The sequence below is a fragment of the Pistacia vera genome, unplaced genomic scaffold (genome assembly GCF_008641045.1).
Source record: "Pistacia vera cultivar Batoury unplaced genomic scaffold, PisVer_v2 Contig562, whole genome shotgun sequence".
Classification (NCBI taxonomy): Eukaryota; Viridiplantae; Streptophyta; class Magnoliopsida; order Sapindales; family Anacardiaceae; genus Pistacia; species Pistacia vera.
In genome coordinates, this window is record NW_022196404.1 from 283,451 (window position 1) to 304,068 (window position 20,618).

Sequence of the window (20,618 nt, forward strand, 5' to 3'; positions counted from 1 at the left end):
GTCAAGCATTCATTTCACCATTATCTGCTTGTTTGGCGGCATTCGCTTCACCCTTCCATGCTTGTCGACTGAAAATCAAACCATATCCGCAAATGTTCACTATGCTTCCTTCTTTAACCATCATAGCATCAAGCTTGGGATGTTTCCTCACTATCATCTCCGCTGCCTCTTCTCTGTTTCTCCCCAGTATTGACAGTGAGCTCTTGCCTGTTTTTGAAGTTAACAACCATATATACAAACATACACATATCAGCCGTTTTCTCCTCGGAAATCGGAACGACACAAAATTCAGACCCCTAAACCTCTACAGATCAAAATTACAAGAACACAAAATTTTACTAATCGTATATTGCTTTTAGCTTTTCAAACAAATGTCTCCACAATAGAGAATATCTAATATACACTTCTCTTTCAGGCATAGAAGAAACTTTATCGATAAATCAAGCATTATTGGCAAATTATCATACATAATAAGCTCTTGACATTTGCAGAGAATGTTCATATTTCTAAAATACAAGCGGAGAAAATCAGAAACAGAACACATGAGTTGAAACACAGAAAAATATATTTGATAATTGACAGATTTCATTTCATTTCAACACCTATACAAGATTGAGCAACACAGAGAAAGTGGAAATGGAATGGAAACGACTAGAAAAGAGAAATATTTACTTCAACCAAGCTGGAGGAGACCAGAAAAGGTTCAGATAGCCTGGAAAAACAGAGAGTTCCCCAACTACATGATCTTTCCAGTCACAAATCCAAGTATATTTTCCGGGGTAATGGGCAATCGACCTAAAACCTGCATAGTACACACAACCCGCGACCTCCTTCATCGAAAACGAATATGCACAACTACTTTTACCCACAAACAACACTCTATCTTCCAACTCTGATCCATCCACAACTGGAACCCATTTTTGGTTCTCTTCATTAAGCTTAAAAATTGCCATATTATACTCATCATAATCATCATCGTCGTCCTGGAACTGAACAATAAAAAACAAATCATTATTCAGCCTGATCAAGTATATCGTGGCACATTCGTAATACAACTACACCTTTCCTGCAACTCGAGTAACAACTAAAGATTTGAGATCCACAGTTACTGTATGGCCCATGGTGAGCACTGCATAAAACTTGTGATTATGATAAATAATATCCTCAACAAAGAACCCGGGAAATTTAAGTTCAATGTCGATTTTACACCATTTCTAGTCTAAATTTCTCTAGATTCCAAGTTCTTTTCCATAACTATTGCTCATCAAGAGATGAAGAAAATATCACTTTTGAAACATCAAGCAATTCAACAGTTGGTTTAAGTTCGTATGACTAGGTTATTTCAGTAACCCAATAATCCAATAGATTTAATGTCTTTGGTAACCAATCGGACAAGTTTTGATATTCTGAACCAGTAATAGGATCAATGATTCGGACTCTACCTGGGTTCGGCTCTTGGACTTTGACCACCCCCATTTGTGGAGTTTCATGGTCGTGGGTTTGGGAGGTTTTGTTGAGGGGCTCGATGGCGTAAACAGTGGGGACCATGAAGTCAAAGATGTTTTTTTCATACAGGTTTGGACCTTTGAGGAAGTCGGTTGTGGTTAGAATAGAGTATGGGAATGGGTATTGTTCTGAAGGAAGAGTGCTCCAATCGGGTTCAACTCCGGCCCTGGCAAAGAAGAAGCAGGAGAAAGACGAAGACTGAAGGCAAGATAAATGTTCAGCTTTTCTTGAATCTTGATGGGATGGGGTTTTTAGTTTTAAGAAACTCTTGCAATCATCTTTTGTCATGTATAAAAATAAACAAAATAAAAGTTGAGATTTGTAACAAGTATTCAATTTCTAAAATGTTAAAAAACGACGAAGGTCGATTTGAGTATGGAGGCGTTTTGTTATTGATGTGAGGTCTCGTGGAAGAAAATATATAAACTTCCATGAACTCCTGCAATTAACATTTCAAGTATGCAGAATACAGTATACTAACAGAAGAGAATCAAATAGAACAAATTTACATGCGTTATTCAATTGAAACTTAAGCAAATCAAACAACGAACACCTGCATTTGGAGCTGAACCTGAGCAGGAATTTACAATCCAAGTACCCAAGCTGGTAGAGACCAGAAAGGGCTAGGAGGATCTGCAATTCTTTCAGAAGGATTATCTTTTAAGTTACAAATCTTCATATGTGGAACATTTAGACCAACGTCTTCAGCATAAAAATCACCATAGAAAACCCGGTCAATTTTAAAATAAATATAATTCCCTTTATACCCAAAAAACTCTTCAGCGACAATAGAATATGAACTTCTTCCACCCAGAAAATACACTTTGTCCTCGAATCCATCCGTCACCTTAACCCACTCACGATTCTCTTCATCGAGCTTAAAGACTATTTCATAATCATATTCTTCATTGGCAAACAAAAGTAATTCATTTGACACCTCTTACCAAATATAGAGACAACAGATCTCCTGGGTACGGGACTTCCACAACAGTCAAAGATTTAGAATCTACAATTACTGTAGACGCCAGGTGGGTGAAATTGTAGAGCTTGTGAAAACGAAAAACAATACCAACAACATCCAAACTAAACTCATTTCTCCACACACTCAGCTCTTTGTCTCTAAATTTCGCCATGACAGCAAACCCATCATCAGTCTCATCAAGCAAAGAAAAAAAACCACTTTTGCAACAACAGAAGATATTATTGAGTACATCTCCCAACTGAGAGCAGCGGATTCAAAAACGTATGATTTACTTATTTCCTTGACCCGATAATCCAACAAGTTCAAAGACTTGATTGGCAAGCTTTTAAAACGAAATTCAGAGACGGGATCTTCCATTCGGACTTTACCTGAAGTTGATTCTTTGACTTGGACCAACCATGGTTGAGACGTTTCATTATAAAGGGGCTCGATAGCGTAAACAGTAGACTCGGTGAGGTGAAAGGGGCCTTCATTGTCAGGGTGGGGACCTTTGAGGAAGTCAGTCGTTCTTAAAATGGATTCTGGGAACATGACTTTTGGAGGACGAGGGAGTATGCATCAAAATGAGCAACAAACGGCGCAAAAACGAAGAATGTCGATTCGTGTGTGGAGAAGTTTTGTATTGAGGTGAGGAGGTCTCGAGGAAGACTTGTCGAATCGGGAGTGACAGTGTTCATGGCTGCATATATCTAAAAAAGAACAAGAGGAAGAAGGAGAAGAGAAGCAAAATGCAAGCAGTGAATTGAGAGAATGGTGATTCAAGGAAGATAATATATAGTCATAATTCAACACTATGGTAATACAAATAGTCACACAGTTAATGGAGACAATAATTATTATCGTGAAGCCCAAACAAACTCTTCAAAATTATAAAGTTCGTAATACAAAAAGTCACAATTAATGGAGAGAATAATTATTCTAAGAAAATCTAACAGACTCTTAGATATTAAATATTCTGATAAGATAGACAGTTTCTCAATATAAGAAAGATAAAGAAAAAAAAACATATGTAAATGATTAAGAAAAATTATTTAAACTGATGCATGTACTGAGTAATTGTGAGCATGAAGTTCAAAGAGAACTTCCATAACTCCTGGAATTAAGGTATGCTGACTCCAACATACAAAAAGAAAAAAAACAAAACAAAAAGGTCACATTAAGCATGAGGAAGGTATTTGGATGCAAATAGAGAAGATAATAATAATATAAAAAAAGGACTCCCTGTTCAAAAAAAGGACTCTTGACATTTCTTTAACAAATTTTCATATTTCTAAAAAACCACAAGTGGGGAAAAATAAGTGTTATGCCTGGGAAAATAAGGACTGATGCAGGAAAGTCACGTGAAGAGTGTCTTGCTCCCGTCAGAGCAACACGCACACGTCAGACCTGCCAAGTGATATGGAGCTCACACGTGTCCCTTTCCCCTGCAATAAATCGTGCGAAATCAGCTTGGGAAGAGAGAAATGAGACATAAAGCCGGATTATATCCTGACAATCGCACCAACCCATGGATTTAATGATGATTATACGCTTCAGTTTGATATAAAATGAAGAAGACCCCTTCATTAAGGGGATTCGGCCATTTTTACAAAAAACGCTCTCTCTCCTGTAAACACATTGACTTTTCATAATTCCTCTGTAAGTCAGTCCGCTTTGCGACCTGACCCACACTAATATCAATACAAATCAGTGGACGTAGGACTTGCTACCTTAGCATCCGAACCACTTTAAAAAGCTTTCTTTGCATTTATTTCACTTGATACATTCATTATCACGTGTGTTTATCCTCCAACCAGCAATGTGCACGTGACAATTAGTTGGTGCCAAAATCCAGCATCAACAGTTTGGCGCTCGAAGGAGGGCCTGATTTAGTGTCTACCCTTCATCAGGATAATCTTTAACCTACTGGCCTTACAGCAACAAATGGCCCGCCAATCGAACCTGAGCAGGTCAACAAGCGTGCTGAAGGAGTCCCCCTAGCCCAGAGGGACACCCCTTCCAACATACCTCCAGTTTCGCACAATGCTACTGGGGATATCCCGGCAGCTCCGTAACTGGACCCTGCCATTAGAAGCTACCTGGAGAGGTTCGACAATACTCTCCAGACAGTCAACCAGAGGTTGGACTGTTTGGACCAAGGCATGTCATCTACGACAGCCGGAGCAGTACAACCGCCAAAGACGCCTGCAGGTCGCGCGAAAGCGCGGCAAAGGGCGATAGCCCGTGCCGTGAGCACTGCAGCGCGTAAGCGCAAGGGTAAGCAAGTGGCAAAAAGTGAGCCTACGGGCTCCCAAGGGCCAGCAAACACGAAAGGCGCCCCGAGCAGGGTGTCGTCAAAGCTGAGACTCGGTGAAAAAGTGAATCCCAAGCTGTCCCATGCCACGTCGCAGGCCAACCCAAGCAAAAATGCTGGGCACGATGATTCCTATCATCACCAGCAGAACGATCCCGATCGTTATGCGGGTGGCTCCCACACCCCGCAGGGCGGTTCGTACCACCGCGAGGGTCGTGAAAATGCCCCGCACAATCCATCACCTCCACGCGCCTCTAGTCAGCGTGTGTCAAGTGCGGTCGGAAATGCTGGCCGAGGCGAGGAGGAATCCGACCTCCGGACTTTCCTGAACCGCAACCGAGAAGGCCGGGCCTGCACGGGTGAAAGCAACCCCCAATTAGCTCCGTTACCGCAAATTGAGGAGCTGCAGCGAGCTCTGGACAGGTTACGGGAGTAGCAAAACGAACAGGCGCAGGTCGCCTCTACATCCCCTTTTTCTCCCGAAGTACTAGCTGCTCCACTTCCATCGGGATTCAGGATGCCAGATATGCGGCCGTTTGATGGAAACTATGATCCGCAGGATCATTTATATGAGTTCAACGACCTGATGGAGCTCCACCAGGTTCCGGACCTTGCAAAATGTCGTTGTTTGGCCGTGACGCTGACTTCTCACGCCAAACGGTGGTTAAGGTCGCTCCCAGCGGGATCGATCAGTTCGTGGCCTCAGATGAGCGCGACGTTCCTACGGCATTTCCAAGCCAATCGGAAATTCTCAATGCCTTTGAGCTACCTCAGCAACATAAGGCAAGAAAGAGACGAATCCCTGCAGTCTTACATTGACCGCTTCCACAGGGAACTCAACAAGGTGGCTCACGCCCCAGAAGAGTCCATCCGAACTCTTATAATAGCTGGAGTTTGCCCGCAAACCGACCTGTGGAAAGAGCTGCAGGCTGAGGACGATATTTCCCTCACCAAATTCTACAACCTGGCAGAAAAGTATCTCCGAATAGAGAATTCATTGGCGGCACTCCGCCGTCGCGATCACGGCACTTCCAGCAGTATGTCAGGTCGGGGAGACAATAGGCGAGCTGATCGCAAGGGAGACATTGACGATCAGCGAAAAGGGAAGAAACCCCGCTATGAGCAGAAAAAGTCCTATGCTCCTGTCCCCCGTCGCGACCGCGACAGGACTCAATACACTCCACTGAATGTGTCTGTATCTGCGATCCTCGACAAATCCGAGGAAGCTAGCCTGCTCGGTGAGCCTGAACCAATGAAAACCCCTGCTACGGCCAGAAACAACAAAAAATACTGCCTTTACCATCGGCATAAAGGGCATCTCACCGATGAGTGCCGAGCTCTAAAGCAGGCTATCGAAGAGCTCATCAAGAAGGGGCACTTCAAGGAGTACATTGATTACTCCCCGAAAGAAAACCAAGGGGAGCGAAAGAAAAAGCGTCGTGATCGCAGCGGGTACGATAGTGTTAACATAATTTTCGGAGGACCGCACCTCGCGGGAAATACGCGAGGAGCACAGGAAAGGTATGCTCGCGAAGCGCACCATGACCCGATCAGGGTAATGAACACTTCGCAGCGACCTCAAAAAGCCAGAAATGAGGAACTAATCACCTTCTGCGAGAAAGAGGCAGCTCGCTTGCACCATCCTCATGAGGATGCTCTGGTGATCACGCCCCTGATAGGGTGTCATAATGTCTGCAGAATGCTTGTAGACAACGGAAGCGCTGTGAACATTCTGTTCAAGTCCGCTTTCGATAGAATGAACCTGGTCGAGGCCGACCTGAAGCCAGCCTCGATGCCTCTGTACGGTTTTACAAGGGATCACCTGATCCCCAAAGGAACGATCCAGCTACCAGTCACGCTCGGTGATTACGACGAGGTGACTAGGGTTACCGAATTTTTGGTCGTGGACTACCCATCGGCCTTCAATGGAATCCTGGGGCGACCTCTGCTGAGAACCTTCAGGGCAGTCACTTCCATTTATCATTTCAAGATGAAGTTCCCCACTCCATCGGGGATAGGGGAGGTAAGCGGATCGCAAAGCGCATCTCGCGAATGCTATGTAAAAACGGTCCAAATGGCCGACAAGGGGAAGGGCATTTCGAGATATACGCCCCGCCAGGCCATGGCGATCAGCCGGATCGAGCCACAGCCTAGTCCGACGGAGGACAACATAGATCCACGAATTCAGGAAATCCTCCCGAGCGGCCCGGTTGAGGATCTGTCTGAAGTTTCGATAGATCCAGAAGAGCCGAGCCGAGTGCTAAAGATAGGAAGCTGTCTCAACCCTCAGCTCGCTTCCGAGCTGGTAAGCTTCTTGAAGGAGAACATTGACGTGTTCGCCTGGTCGCACGCAGACATGGTCGGGATCAGCCCGGACATTATTTGCCATTCACTGAATGTCAGCAGTGAAGCCAAGCCAGTTCGCCAAAAAATGAAGGCGATGGATCCGGAGCGGTACGCCGCACTAAAATCAGAAGTGGAGAACCTTCTCCGAAATGGATCCATTCGCGAGGCTCTCTACCCGACCTGGGTTGCTAACCCGGTCCTGGTAAAGAAGCCAAATGGTAAGTGGCGGACCTGTGTAGACTTCAGCGACCTCAACAAAGCTTGCCCGAAAGACAGCTTCCCCCTGCCAAGAATTGATCAGCTCGTTGACGCCACCTCGGGGCACGAGCTGTTAAGTTTCATGGATGCTTACTCGGGATACAATCAGATCCCGATGTATGGACCAGATGAAGAACATACGACCTTCATTACGGATCGGGGGCTATACTGTTACAAAGTCATGCCTTTCGGCCTTAAGAACGCGGGCGCGACCTATCAGAGGTTGGTCAATCGAATGTTCTCCGACCAGATCGGAGGGACAATAGAGGTCTATGTGGACGACATGCTGGTCAAATCCCAGGTAGTCTCAAAACATATTGCGCACCTCGCTGAGATGTTTGACATACTCCGGCTCTACAGAATGAAGCTGAACTCTCTCAAATGTTCGTTCGGGGTATCGTCAGGAAAGTTCCTGGGATATATGGTCAATCAGTGGGGCATAGAGGTAAACCCCGAAAAGATTCAAGCTCTGCTCGATATGGAAAGCCCGACCAGCAAAAAGCAAGTCATGAGTCTGAACGGGCGAATAGCGGCACTTAGTCGCTTCATATCAAGGCTAACAGACCGTTGTTTACCATTCTTCAACGTCCTAAAGGCCAATAAAAAATTCCAGTGGACTCCCGAATGCGAGCAGGCATTCTAGAATATAAAAGAACACCTTGGGAAGCCACCTCTCCTCTCTAAGCCTCTTCCACAAGAGACCCTGCTCGTCTACCTGTCCGTGTCTCGGTTCGCGGTCAGTGCAGCTTTAATACGGGAAGAGGAAAAGGCTCAATGGCCAGTATATTATGCAAGTAAGCGTCTATCGGATGCCGAGATGTGGTACCCAGAGATGGAGCGACTAGCTTTTGCTCTGCTGATCGCGTCCAGAAAGCTGCGACCTTACTTCCATGCCCATACGATCAATGTAATGACAAATTACCCCCTCAAGCAGGTCCTCCAGAAACCAGAGGCCTCGGGTAAACTGCTCAAATGGGCCATGGAGTTGAGCCAGTTTGACCTAAAGTATAAGCCCAGGTCGACCATCAAAAGGCAGGCTGTTGCAGACTTCATCTCGGAATTTTCTTATCTCCCAAGCGAGCAACAGCCTAACGAAGTCGGGCAAGAAAGTATTTAGAACCTGTCGACCTGGAACCTCTACGTCGACGGGTCATCAAACAAGAAAAGAGCCGGCGCAGGTCTTCTCCTTGTGAGCCCCGAGGGGGCTCGGGTTCATGGTATCCTCCGATTCGGGTTTAAAGCGACCAACAATGAGGCCGAGTACGAAGCCCTGCTCGCCGGGTTGCGACTTGCCAAAGAAATGGGTGCAACCGCGATCAGCATTTACAGCGACTCTATGCTGGTCGTCAACCAAATCCTAGGGGAATACCAAGCCAAGGAAGAGAACATGTTCTTCTACTTTAAAGAGGCTAAGTCCTCTTTGTGGTCGTTTATGCACTTTGAAATCGCTCAGATCCCCAGAGAGAGCAATTCTATAGCGGACTCCTTGGCAAAGATAGTCTCATCGTTAGATTCTGAGGCTCCTGATAACATTCCTGTTCGCTTCGTCGATGCTCCAACTATCAGCTCGACCGAATAGGTCTTAAATGTAGCTCAACCAGATTCCTGGATGACTCCCATTGCCCAGTACCTCAAGGATGGGACCTTGCCGAGCGACAAAGTTGAGGCAAGGGTTCTGCAAGCAAGGTCTGCTTGTTTCACACTCATCGGGGATCAGCTGTACAGGAGAGGATTCAGTGCCCCTCTCCTCCAATGTGTAACCAGTGAAGAAGCAGACTACATCATGAGGGAAATTCATGAAGGGATCTGCGGTAACCACACAGCAGCTCGATCTCTTGCGAACAAGGTTGTTCGTCAGGGATACTATTGGCCCTGGATCCAAGAAGATGCACACAACTTTGTCAAGAAATGTGACAAGTGCCAGCGGTTCGCGAACATTCCGCGATCCCCATCTCACGAGCTGATTACTATGTCTAGCCCCTGGCCATTTTCTATGTGGGGGATCGACCTTATCGGCCCCATGCCAGTTGGAAAGGGAGGGGTCAAGTATGCTGTGGTCGTGGTAGACTATTTCACAAAATGGGTTGAAGCCGAGCCGCTAGCCGCGATCACGACCAGAAAGCTAAAAGATTTCATTTTCAAGAACATAGTGTGCCGCTACGGAATTCCTCACACCCTTATCTTGGATAATGGGAAGCAATTCGATAATGAAGAGTTCAAGCAATTCTGCGACAAGCTGGGCATCCATAAAAAATTTGCCTCAGTCGCCAGACCGCAAGCGAATAGCCAAGTTGAAGCAGTCAACAAGACCATCAAGCACACTCTGAAGGCCAAGCTCGGGGCAGCCAAAGGAAATTGGGCTGACGATCTCCCCGAAGTCTTATGGGTGTATAAGACAACTCCAAGAACCTCCACCGCGGAAACCCCTTTTTCACTAGCCTATGGCTGCGAAGCGATGATCCTTGTAGAGGTCGGAACTGGTTCTCTTCGGAGGGGCTTGTACAATGAGGTCGAAAACGAAGCGCTTATGAGAGCAGGTTTGGATCTGGTCGAAGAGTACCGCAACAAGGCTTCGCTAAGGATAGCAGCCTACCAGCAGCGAGCAAAAAGGTTCTTCGACTCAAAGGTCAGGCGAAGAGACTTCCAGGTCAGAGATCTTGTGCTAAAGGAAGTTCTCCTCGGGACCAGAGAGCCAAGTGCAGGGGTATTAGGGCCTAACTGGGAAGGTCCGTACCAGGTCGACAAAGTGATCAGACCGGGGACTTACCACCTCAAAAGATTGAACGGCTCCAAAGTACCCCGAGCTTGGAATGCCGAGCACCTCCGGCCATACTATCAGTAATCCTGAACTCAGCTCTCAGTTTTTGTTAATTTCTTTCAAGTATTACTTTGTTCGCTCGAAACAGTTCGCATGTGTTCTGTTCGCATGTAAGAATTTGTATGTAATTGCTTGTGTAAATCACAATTGTAAATTGCACATAAATATATGAAAAGGCGAACTACAATTGTAAAGAAAATGTCTCCATTTATGTACAAACAAAAAGTCACAAGACCCGATTACAATGGGGACAACTCATTACGCTAAGGCTGGTCGGGGGGATCCTTTGAACCAGAACCCCTTGCCTGGTCGGGTCGTTAGGCGGCCGCGGCTTCCTGATCACTCTCCTCGGCCATGATCTGCAAAGTCGCTTGCCAACCCTCCAGGAGGTCGAACATATCCAGATCTGGGTTCTTTGCTCGCAGGGAGTAAATAGACCCGATTGCCCAGTCTGCGGCCTTCTCTTCCAGCTCCTCTAACTGATTCCACATTTCTTCAGTCAGGGAAGCGATTCTCTCCTGACTCTCCTGGAGTTCGGCCTCAAGAGCTCGCCTTTCCTGTTCGGAGGCCTCCCTGTCTTATTCAGCTCGCTGAGCCCGTGCGAAGGTCGCCTGGATCTCCTGGTCCTTTTCTCCGACCTCCTTGGAGAGCCTGGCGGTTGTCCTTTGAAGTTCTTTAACTTCCTCCGCACGTCGGTCGAGTTCCGTCTTTTGGAAATCTACCGTTCGTAAAGCGGCATCCTTTTGGCTCAGATACTTGTTCGCCGCTTCGAACGCCTATGTTCTTTCCGCTTCAACGGACTCCAAGCTCTGCTTCAACTTCGCGACCTCCTCCTGTAGGTCGCTGGACCCCTTCGCGGCTCCCAGCCGTGTCTTCTTCATAGACATCCTCATCGTAAGCAACGCCTGCGAGCAAGATGTGAGTTAGAAATAAATCAGAATGAAGTTTCAAATACAGCTCGTTTACCTTGCTCAGATGCTGGAACGACGTGGTCATCAGGTCGTCCCCCGTGTCTGCAAACTCATCGTATGACTCCGATAGCTCGCACTCGAGCAGGCCATAGACTATCGACTGCAGGTGCTCGGGCAAACTCCCTAATGAGTCTAGAACTGGTGCGTCCTTCGCCTTGCCGGCAGCGGCCGCCTCGCTCACGGGCTCCTTGCCCGACCTCCTGGATTCCTGGCGCATCCTCAGAGGCTCCTCCTCGGATTCGGTCTCAGACTCTTTGGCGTGGACCTGTTTCCTCTTCTTGGACCTTTGGGCCGGAGCCTTCCACCTTGGGCGAGCAGATGGTGCCTGAGCGACCTGTTCTGTCCTGGTCGCTTCTTGCACAAGACGGGGCTGCGAAGGCGCAGCAGCTCGCAACGGCTGTGCTAGAATAGGACGGGCAGCTTCGGCCACTCTCTCCTTCCTCGATCGAGGGAAAACGAATGGTGCTCGGCGGGGCTGCCCGGACTCCTTTGGGGGCATGGTCTCTGCATTTAAGTTCGTTAGTAAGGAAATTTATTCTACGACCAGAAAGGAACCAGTATAACTTACCTTCTGGGGGTTCTAACGATGCCTTATTACTGAAAAAACCGTACTTTCGCAAGTTCGCGGTTGTCACAAGCTTCCTCGCGTCCCGGCTCTCCTCATCCAGTACTCCGAAAGATATGAGCCTATCTGGGTCAGCGAGTAGCGCTTGTTCGGTCGTTCTATTAACTGCAAAAGAAAACAGGTCGTTATTATGGATCAGGCGAGTAGATAATGAACCCAGTGAAGGAAAACCTACTTGGATCCTGAAAACGGCAGTAGCCTTCATAAAAGAAGAAGAAGAACTTTGTCTCGTAGGCCCCCGCATTGCTGGGATAGCTGTGTATCCCCGCGGCAATGGTAGGTCTCCGAGACATTTATTACGAGTCCTTGTCCCTACTCTTCTTAAGTTAGTAGGCGACTCCGAGCTCCACCGCCGTCGGCTCTCCCAAGCCGCTCTCGCAGCACGCGATGTACATCGCGACAGTGATGACGTACGCGTTTGGCTTCAGCTGCATCGGTGCGATCCCGAAATGATCCAAGACCGACCTGATGAAAGGATGGAAGGGAATCCTCCCTCCACCCTTGAAGATCTCTTCAGAGATCGCGGCAAGGCTATCGGCCGGGCGCCGTGACGGCCTGGTGTGGTCGAGGAACACCTCCGCGCGGATGTCAAAGTGCCTCTTTATTCTATTATATTCCTCAGAGGTGAGAACCGAGTAGACATCGAGGGCTGCATCCTCGGGAACTCCCCGCGAGGACGAGCTGGCTCCTTCCTCGGGTCTGGATGTTGACGATTCCATTCCAGCCTGCAACATCGACAGACAGGGTCATTTAGGCCTTCGTGTTTGTCCCGTGCGGCGACAGGGGACAAATTCTTAAAACCTAACAGTGACTCAAGCCGCCATCGACGGCTCGAATCCAATGACGGCGTCACGTCTCTGGTGAAACACCAGGAGACCCAACGCCATGGTCCAACCAAACCAGTGCAAAATGAAAAAGGGGAAAGGAGAATCTTACTCTCTGGGATGCGAAGCTGAGGCCGAAACTTGTTTCAGTTGCCTGAAAAGCGCCGATCGGAAAAGAATGGTTCCTGGTTTGCAAAGGTTTGTCACTCGAAGCGAAAGAAATTTCGGTGACCTCATCTGAAAAATACCAGTTTTTATATGGATTGCGAATCGACGGTTACCACCCCTCGGAATCGAAATGACAGCTCTCTCTCTCCCCGCATTAAATGCGCCCCACGTCGCATTAAATGCCGTGATAAGACTCGTCATTTCGAATCCACGTCGCATTAAATGCCGTGATAGGAGTCGTCGTTTCGAATGCGTTACACAACCAATACTATCAAAACGGCGTCGGGTCAGCACACAACGCATTTAATGTGTCTGACAAACGCTTTAACGCATGCAGAGCGCCTGACAGCGCAGAGCCAGGTTCATTGAACCTCTAAGGTATAGAAAGGAGCGTCCATCAGATCCAGGTCGCTAGGATGAAGATTGTCAGGTCGCTTAGGCAAGGAATTGCGCGAGATCATGTTCGCCAAGAGTCCTGTGCTGAGCTCATCCCATTCAGGTCGGAACGACCAGAATCTCCGATGTGACTTAGTTTCCAAGGTTCGATCCTCAAACCTTAAAAATTAGGGGGCTTCTGTTATGCCTGGGAAAATAAGGACTGCTGCGGGAAAGTCACATGAAGAGTGACTTGCTCCCGTCAGAGCAACACGCACACGTCAAACCTGCCAAGTGATATGGAGCTCACACGTGTCCCTTTCCCCTGCAATAAATCGTGCGAAATCAGCTTGGGAAGAGAGAAATGGGACATAAAGCCGGATTATATCCTGACAATCGCACCAACCCATGGATTTAATGATGATTATACGCTTCAGTTTGATATAAAATGAAGAAGACCCCTTCATTAAGGGTATTCGGCCATTTTTACAAAAAACGCTCTCTCTCCTGTAAACACATTGACTTTTCATAATTCCTCTGTAAGTCATTCCGCTTTGCGACCTGACCCACACTAATATCAATACAAATCAGTGGACGTAGGACTTGCTACCTTAGCATCCAACCCACTTTAAAAAGCTTTCTTTGCATTTATTTCACTTGATACATTCATTATCACGTGTGTTTATCCTCCAACCAGCAATGTGCACGTGACAATTAGTTGGTGCCAAAATCCAGCATCAACAATAAGAAACAGAGCATACTAATTAAGAAATACAAAATTACCAGAGAGAAAGTGCTAATTAAGTTTCATTTTCAGTTAGAATTAAAACAACTAGAACGAAGAAACACTTGCTTCAACCAGGCTGGTGGAGGCCGGAAACACTTACTTCATTTCTGGTCTACATTTCTCCATATTCCCAGTTTACTTTGACCACCATATCTCGCCATAACAGAAAACGAAATCTCCTCTCACCGTTTTAATTTTTTAAATGGTAAATAAAAACATAAAAGATTATATATATAGCGTGGTAAAGCTGATCTGAGTACATACCGCAATACGGGTTCAGAGGTGTATGGATTTAAAGTACATTTTGAATGGATCGTTAAATTTTGCAGGTAATATCCATTCTTGCAAGGAAGGGTCGTTGTGAGAGGACTTCCATTGATGAAGTGTACCTTACTGATGCGGGAGCAGCTATGCTAGCAGAAACTCCTCCAGAGAGCTTGGAAGTAGTAGATGAGGAAGCTCTTAAATCAATGCCATTGTATTGGTAACTTGTACACTTACCACACTCTGGCTTTACCCATGAATTTCCAGTGATTACTTCTGGAAATAATTGTACTTACACTGAATGTGAAGGGTGTTTATATTTTAAAACTTTCTTTGAAATCCATGTCCATGTGCCAATTTTTACCAAGAAATTGGTGGTATGCACCACATCCATATCCATTCCGAGCAAAGTTTTCATTGACTTAAGAGTTAATCCTTACAAGTACGTATTAAGTTGTCTTTTAACAAAAACCTTATACATCAAACCCCAAGATTTTTATACAAACAAGTATAACACATAAAACTAACAACCAATTTTTGCAAACTCAGTAGGAGGAGATAGTCAAGCATTCATTTCACCATTCTCTGCTCGATTGGTAAGCATTTGTTTCACCCTTCCATGCTTGTCGACTGACAATCAAACCTTATCCGCAAATCTTCACCATATTTCCTTCTTTAACCATCACAGCATCAGGCTTGGGATGTTTCGTCACAATCATCTCTGCTGAATCTTCTCTGTTTCTCCCAAGCACGGGCAGTGAGCTCTTGCCTGTTTTTGAAGTTAACAACCATATATACATACATACACACATCAACTATTTTCTCTTCGGAACGACACACAATTCAGACCCTAAAACCTCTACAGATAAAAATTACAAGAACACGAAATTTTACTAATCATGCGTTGCTGTTAGCTTTACAAGGAAATGTCTCCACATTAGAGAATATCTAATATACCGTTCTCTTTCAGGCAGAGAGGAAACTCTATAGATAAATCAAGCATTACTGGCAAATTATCATACATAATAAGCTTTTGAAATTTGCAACAAATATTTATATTTCTAAAATATGCAAGCGGAGAAAACCGGAAACAGAACACTAGTTGAAACGCAGAAAAATTTACTTGAGAATTGACTGATTTCATTTCATTTCAACACCAATGGAAAATTGAGCAACACACAGAAAGTGGAAATGGAGATACATACACATATAAATATAAATCAAATGGAATCGACTAGAACAAAGAAACATTTACTTCAACCAAGCTGGAGGAGGCCAGAAAAGGTTCAAATAGCCTGGAAAACCTGGGAGATGCCCAACTACATGATCTTTGAAGTCACAAATCCAAGTATCTTGTCCAGGGTAATCTTCAATAACTGAGTTATAATCTGCATAGTACACACAACCCCCTTTACATCCTGCTACCTCCTTAATCGAAAATGAATATGCAATACGCCTTCTACCCACAAACAATACGCTATCTTCCACCTCTAATCCATCCACAACTGGAACCCATTTTTGGTTCTCTTCATTAAGCTTAAAAAGCGCGATATTATACTCATCATCATCATCGTACTCCTGGAACTGAACAATCAAAAACAAATCATTATTCAGCTCGATCAAGTATATCATCCAATATTTCCAATCCAACTGTAGCTTTTCTGCAACTCCAGTAACAGTCAAAGATTTAGGATCCACAGTTACAGTATGGCCCTTGGGGAGCACAGCATAAAACTTGTGATTATGATAAATGATATCCTCCAAGACCTCAGGATATTGAAGTCCCATGTCGATTATACTCCATTTCTTGTCTAAATTTCTCCAGATTTCTAGTTCTTTCGTATCATTATCTCTCGCCATAACAGCAAACTCATCATCATTCTCATCAAGAGACGATGAAAATATCAATTTCACAACAATATGCTGTTCATCAGTTGATACAAGTTGGTATGACTTAGTTATTTCAGTAACCCGATAATCTAACAAATTTAAAGATTTGGTAAGTGATCGGACAAGTCTTTACATTCTGAACCAAAAATTGGATCAATGATTCGGACTCTACCTGGGTTTCGCTCTTGGACTCTGACCACCCACGTTTGAGGAGTTTCTTCTTCGTGGGTATGGGAGGTTTTGTTGAGGGGCTCGATGGCGTAAACAGTGGAGACAGTGAAGTCAAAGTGGTGTTCTTCATCTGGGTATGGGCCTTTGAGGAAGTCGGTGGTGGCTAGAATAGAGTGTGGGAATGGGTATTGTTCTGAAGGAAGAGGAATTGTGGCGCGAAATGAACGACAGACGGCGCGCAAACGGAGGATATCGATTCGTGCTGGGAGAAGTTTCACGATGGAGAAGAGGAGGTCTTCAGAAATTCTGCTTCAATCGGGTTTGATTCCCGCCATTAGAAAGGAAGAACTGGAGAAAGAAGAAGAGTAAGCCGAAGAGAAGGTTAGGTTTTGCTGAAATAGTATCTGTAATGGGGTGTCTTTGCAAGAGCTGCAAACATACCACATGGTCCGTTAATTTTGAAAATTTAGGGGTACTATAGTTTGCCCCATTTTTTAGATCCTTTTTTATAAGGTTTTTTTTTTTTTTTAATTTTAGAGTTAACGACTTTTTCCCACCCAATGATGGCGTAACGGCACTTTCCCACCTTATACTTTTAGCCGGTTTACTACCCAAACATTAGATTCCATTAACAGTTTCAGTTAAAAGTAGTGATATTCACTATAAAGACCGAAGATCAACCCTCAATTGCCGACCACCGCAATCAAAGTTTGATGCACCTCAACCCAAATTTCGGCCAATTTCAACACCGAAAATCGACCTCGTCACCACCATTCAACTCATCAATGTCCCCAACCAAAACCCCTCTCACCCCTCACACACAATCACTCCTCAATCGCCCATGCCACTTGGAGTGGGTGTAAAATGGTCGCCGTCAGCAATGGAAACAACCCAAAAACCCAACACAATCATTCTTTAAACATTCAATAAGCCCAAACAACCACAAAGAAACATCAAATCAAAGCCAATTTCACAGGAAAATAAAAACCCAGTCACGGCCATGGAGGCGAGTTCGGCCAATGATCAACGGGCTAACAGGTGACAGGATTTGGAGGGCTTTGTAGTGTGGAGTGCAGTGGTTCGAATGGTGGTATTGGATTGGATTTTGGCCGCCATTAGCCACCGGAATTTGGTTTAGAACACAAAATCCTAACAAGGCAATGCCGATGAACGGTGGGAGGAGAGGCTTGGAAACATTGGGGATTTTGGTTTATAGAGGATGGGGAAGCTGGAAGAGGGATGAAGGAAAGTCAACAATGTCAGATTCCGGCCAAAATAGTTCGAAGAATGGGACGCGCGCATGAGGATTCCAATGGTGGGTTTGATGAGGATGTTGGAAGATGGATTTTGATGAAGGAGGCACCAGGAACAAGATGGTGGTGGTGGGGAGTCGCAAAAATGCCGAAATTGGCTAGCGACGCAAAAAAGGCAATCGCGATTAGAGGAGGGGAGATGAAGAAGAAGAAGATCCATCAATTGACATTGACCGTCCTGCCCTTTCTTATAAGACATTTTTTTTACCATTCTACCCTTCTTTATAATGAAATTTACAAACAGAATTAAGCTTTGGGTAGTAAAGTGGTATTTTAGAAGTTTGAGGTGGGAAAGTGTCATTACGTCATTATTCGGATGGGAAAAAGTCATTAACTCTTTTTTTTAACCTTCTATTTTTTACTTTTTAGCGCCCACCTAATTCATCTTCAGTTCTTCACCCACTACTTTAAAATTTATTTTTTGTTTTGCCAAATTTAACCTTCTTAATTTAAATTACTAGAAATAATATTAGATTTTTTAAATACACTCATACTACATTTTATATTTTTGTTTCAAATTTTAATATTGAATCTTACATAAACCCTAACTCTAAATTTTTGTAATTATTGAAACCATTTGTTTTATTTTAAATATTCGTTTGTATAAAAAATATAACTTAATGAATTTAAATCTAAAGAAGAGAAAATAAGTTGAAATTAGGAAATCGGGGAAAATTGGTGTTATGCACCATATCCATATCCATTCTGAGCAAAATACATATTAAGTTGTCTCTTAACAAAAACCGCCAAGAGTTTTAGACAAACAACACATAAAACTAACAACCAATTGTTGCAAACTGAGTAGGAGGAGATAGTCAAGCATTCATTTCACCATCTCTGCTCCATTGGCGGCATTCATTTCACCATTCCATGATATCCTCAAATGTCCACCATGTTTCCTCACAATCATCTCTGCTGACTCTTCTCTGTTTCTCCCCAGTAAGCTCGCGCCTGTTTTTGAAGTTAAACAAACCATATATACAAGCATACACATATCAGCCATTTTCTCTTTGGAAATTGGAACGACACAAAACTCAAACCCCAAAACCCCTACTGATAAAAATTACAAGAACACAAAATTTTACTAATCATATATTGCTTTTAGCTTTTCAAGCAAATGTCTCCACATTTGAGAATATCTAATATATTCTTCTCTTTCAGGCAAAGAAGAAACTCTATAGATAAATCAAGTATTATTGGCAAATTGTCATACATAATAAGCTCTTGACATTTGCAACAAATATTCATATTTCTAAAATATGCAAGCGGAGAAAATCGGAAACAGAACGCGAGTTGGAACACAAAAAAATTTACTTGAGAATTGACTCATTTCATTTCAACACCTATAGAAAATTGAGCACCGCACAGAGAGTGGAAATCGAGATGCATATACATATAGATATAAATGGAATGGAAACGACTTACTTCAACCAAGCTGGAGGAGGCCAGAAAAGGTTCAAATAGCTTGGAAAAACAGAGAGTTCCCCAACTACATGATCTTTGCAGTCACAAATCCAAGTATATTGTCCGGGGTAATGGGCAATCGACCTAAAACCTGCATAGTACACACAACCCGCGACCTCCTCAATCGAAAACGAAAATGCAAAACTACTTTTACCCATAAACAACACTCTATATTCCAACTCTAATCCATCCACAACTGGAACCCATTTTTGGTTCTCTTCATTAAGCTTAAAAAGCATGATAATATACTCATCAAAATCATCGCCGAACTCCCGGAACTGAACAATCAAAAACAAATCATTATACAGCTCCATCAAGTATAGCTCCGAATATATCGAAACGAACTGCAGCTCTTCTGCAACTCGAGTAACAACCAAAGATTTAGAATCCACAGTTACAGTACGGCCCTTGGAGAGCACAGCATAGAACTTGCGATTATAATAAATAACATCCTCAACAAACTCAAGAAATCCAAGAAATCCAAGTTCCATGTCGATTTTACTCCATTTCTTGTCAACATTTCTCCAGATTCCAAGTTCTTTTGTACAATTGTCTCTCGTCATAACAGCAAACTCAACATCATTCTCATCAAGAAACGAAGAAAATATCAATTTTGTAACAATAAGCTTTCCACCAGTTGATACAAGTATGTATGATTTAGTTATTTCAGTAACCCGATAATCCAACAAATTTAAAGACTTTGGTAACTGATCGGACAAGTCTTTACATTTGGAACCAGAAATTGGATCAATGATTACGACTCTACCTGGGTTTGGTTCTTGGACTCTGACCACCCACGTTTGGGGAGTTTCTTCGCCCTGGATATTGGAGACTTTATTGAGGGGTTCGATGGCGTAAACAGTGGACACCATGAGGGTAAAGACGTCATTTTCTTTAGGGTTTGGGCCTTTGAGGAAGTCGTTGGAGGTTAGAATAGAGTGTGGGAATGGGTATTGTATTGGAGGATGAGGAATTGTGGCGCGAAATGAGCGACAAACGGCGCGCCAACGGAGGATATCGATTCGCGTAGGGAGAAGTTTTACAATGGAGAAGAGGAGTTCTTCAGGAAGTGTACTCCAATTGGGTTCGATTCTGGCCATGGCAAAGAAGAAGCAGGAGGAAGACGAAGACTGGAGGGAAGATAAATGTTTAGCTTTTCTTGAATCTTGATGGGATGGGGTTGTAAGTTTTGGGAAACTCCGGGGATTCAAAATTTTCAAAGTTGTGTGTCACTCATATGTAATTATTGAAAACTAAGGGGTTTTGGGAGTGAGAATTTTCTTTTTCGAAAACTTTTACAACTTATATTTTACAAACCCATGTGTTATAGATTGAATTAATGAATAGATGTGAAAAAAAAAATAATAATAAATAAACGAATGACACGTCAATTAATAAATAGTGTCTCTTAAGTTTGTATATGTGCACCACTTGAAAAACGGGAGAACGACATAAGCTGAAACTGGAATGCTGGTTCAGCCAAGTTGATGAAGGCCGAAAGATGTTATAATGTCCTGTTTCATCTGAGATGTGAACAACTTTACCTTTACCATCTTTTCAACT

At 44.1% G+C, this 20,618-nt stretch overlaps 2 protein-coding genes across 2 annotated transcripts; both read right to left on the reverse strand.

Moving 5' to 3' along the window:
• Positions 1–14,624: 14,624 nt before the first annotated feature.
• LOC116108340 (F-box protein SKIP23-like) lies at positions 14,625–16,694 on the reverse strand. Its single transcript, XM_031394586.1, has 2 exons — positions 16,280–16,694; positions 14,625–16,196 (listed from the first exon to the last, which is right to left on the reverse strand). The coding sequence occupies exon 2, from the start codon at positions 16,075–16,077 to the stop codon at positions 15,469–15,471; it is 609 nt and encodes a 202-aa protein (XP_031250446.1). The 5' UTR covers positions 16,078–16,196; positions 16,280–16,694; the 3' UTR covers positions 14,625–15,468.
• A 1,720-nt stretch (positions 16,695–18,414) lies between these two features.
• Positions 18,415–20,155, reverse strand: LOC116108331 (F-box/kelch-repeat protein At1g64840-like). The gene is made up of 2 exons (XM_031394577.1): positions 19,147–20,155; positions 18,415–18,542 (listed from the first exon to the last, which is right to left on the reverse strand). Exons 1-2 carry the CDS (start codon positions 20,153–20,155, stop codon positions 18,415–18,417), a joined length of 1,137 nt encoding a protein of 378 aa, XP_031250437.1.
• Between the last annotated feature and the right edge of the window lie 463 nt (positions 20,156–20,618).

What these genes read in the sequence shown, in the direction of transcription:
- LOC116108340 (XM_031394586.1), bottom strand. Translation starts at nt 16,077, where the DNA reads ATGGCGAGAGATAATGATACGAAAGAACTAGAAATCTGGAGAAATTTA.
- LOC116108331 (XM_031394577.1), bottom strand. Translation starts at nt 20,155, where the DNA reads ATGGCCAGAATCGAACCCAATTGGAGTACACTTCCTGAAGAACTCCTC. An exon ending in GGGTTGTGTGTACTATGCAG is followed by an intron (nt 18,543 to 19,146) that starts GTTTTAGGTCGA and finishes CTTCAAAAACAG; the next exon opens with GCGCGAGCTTACTGGGGAGA.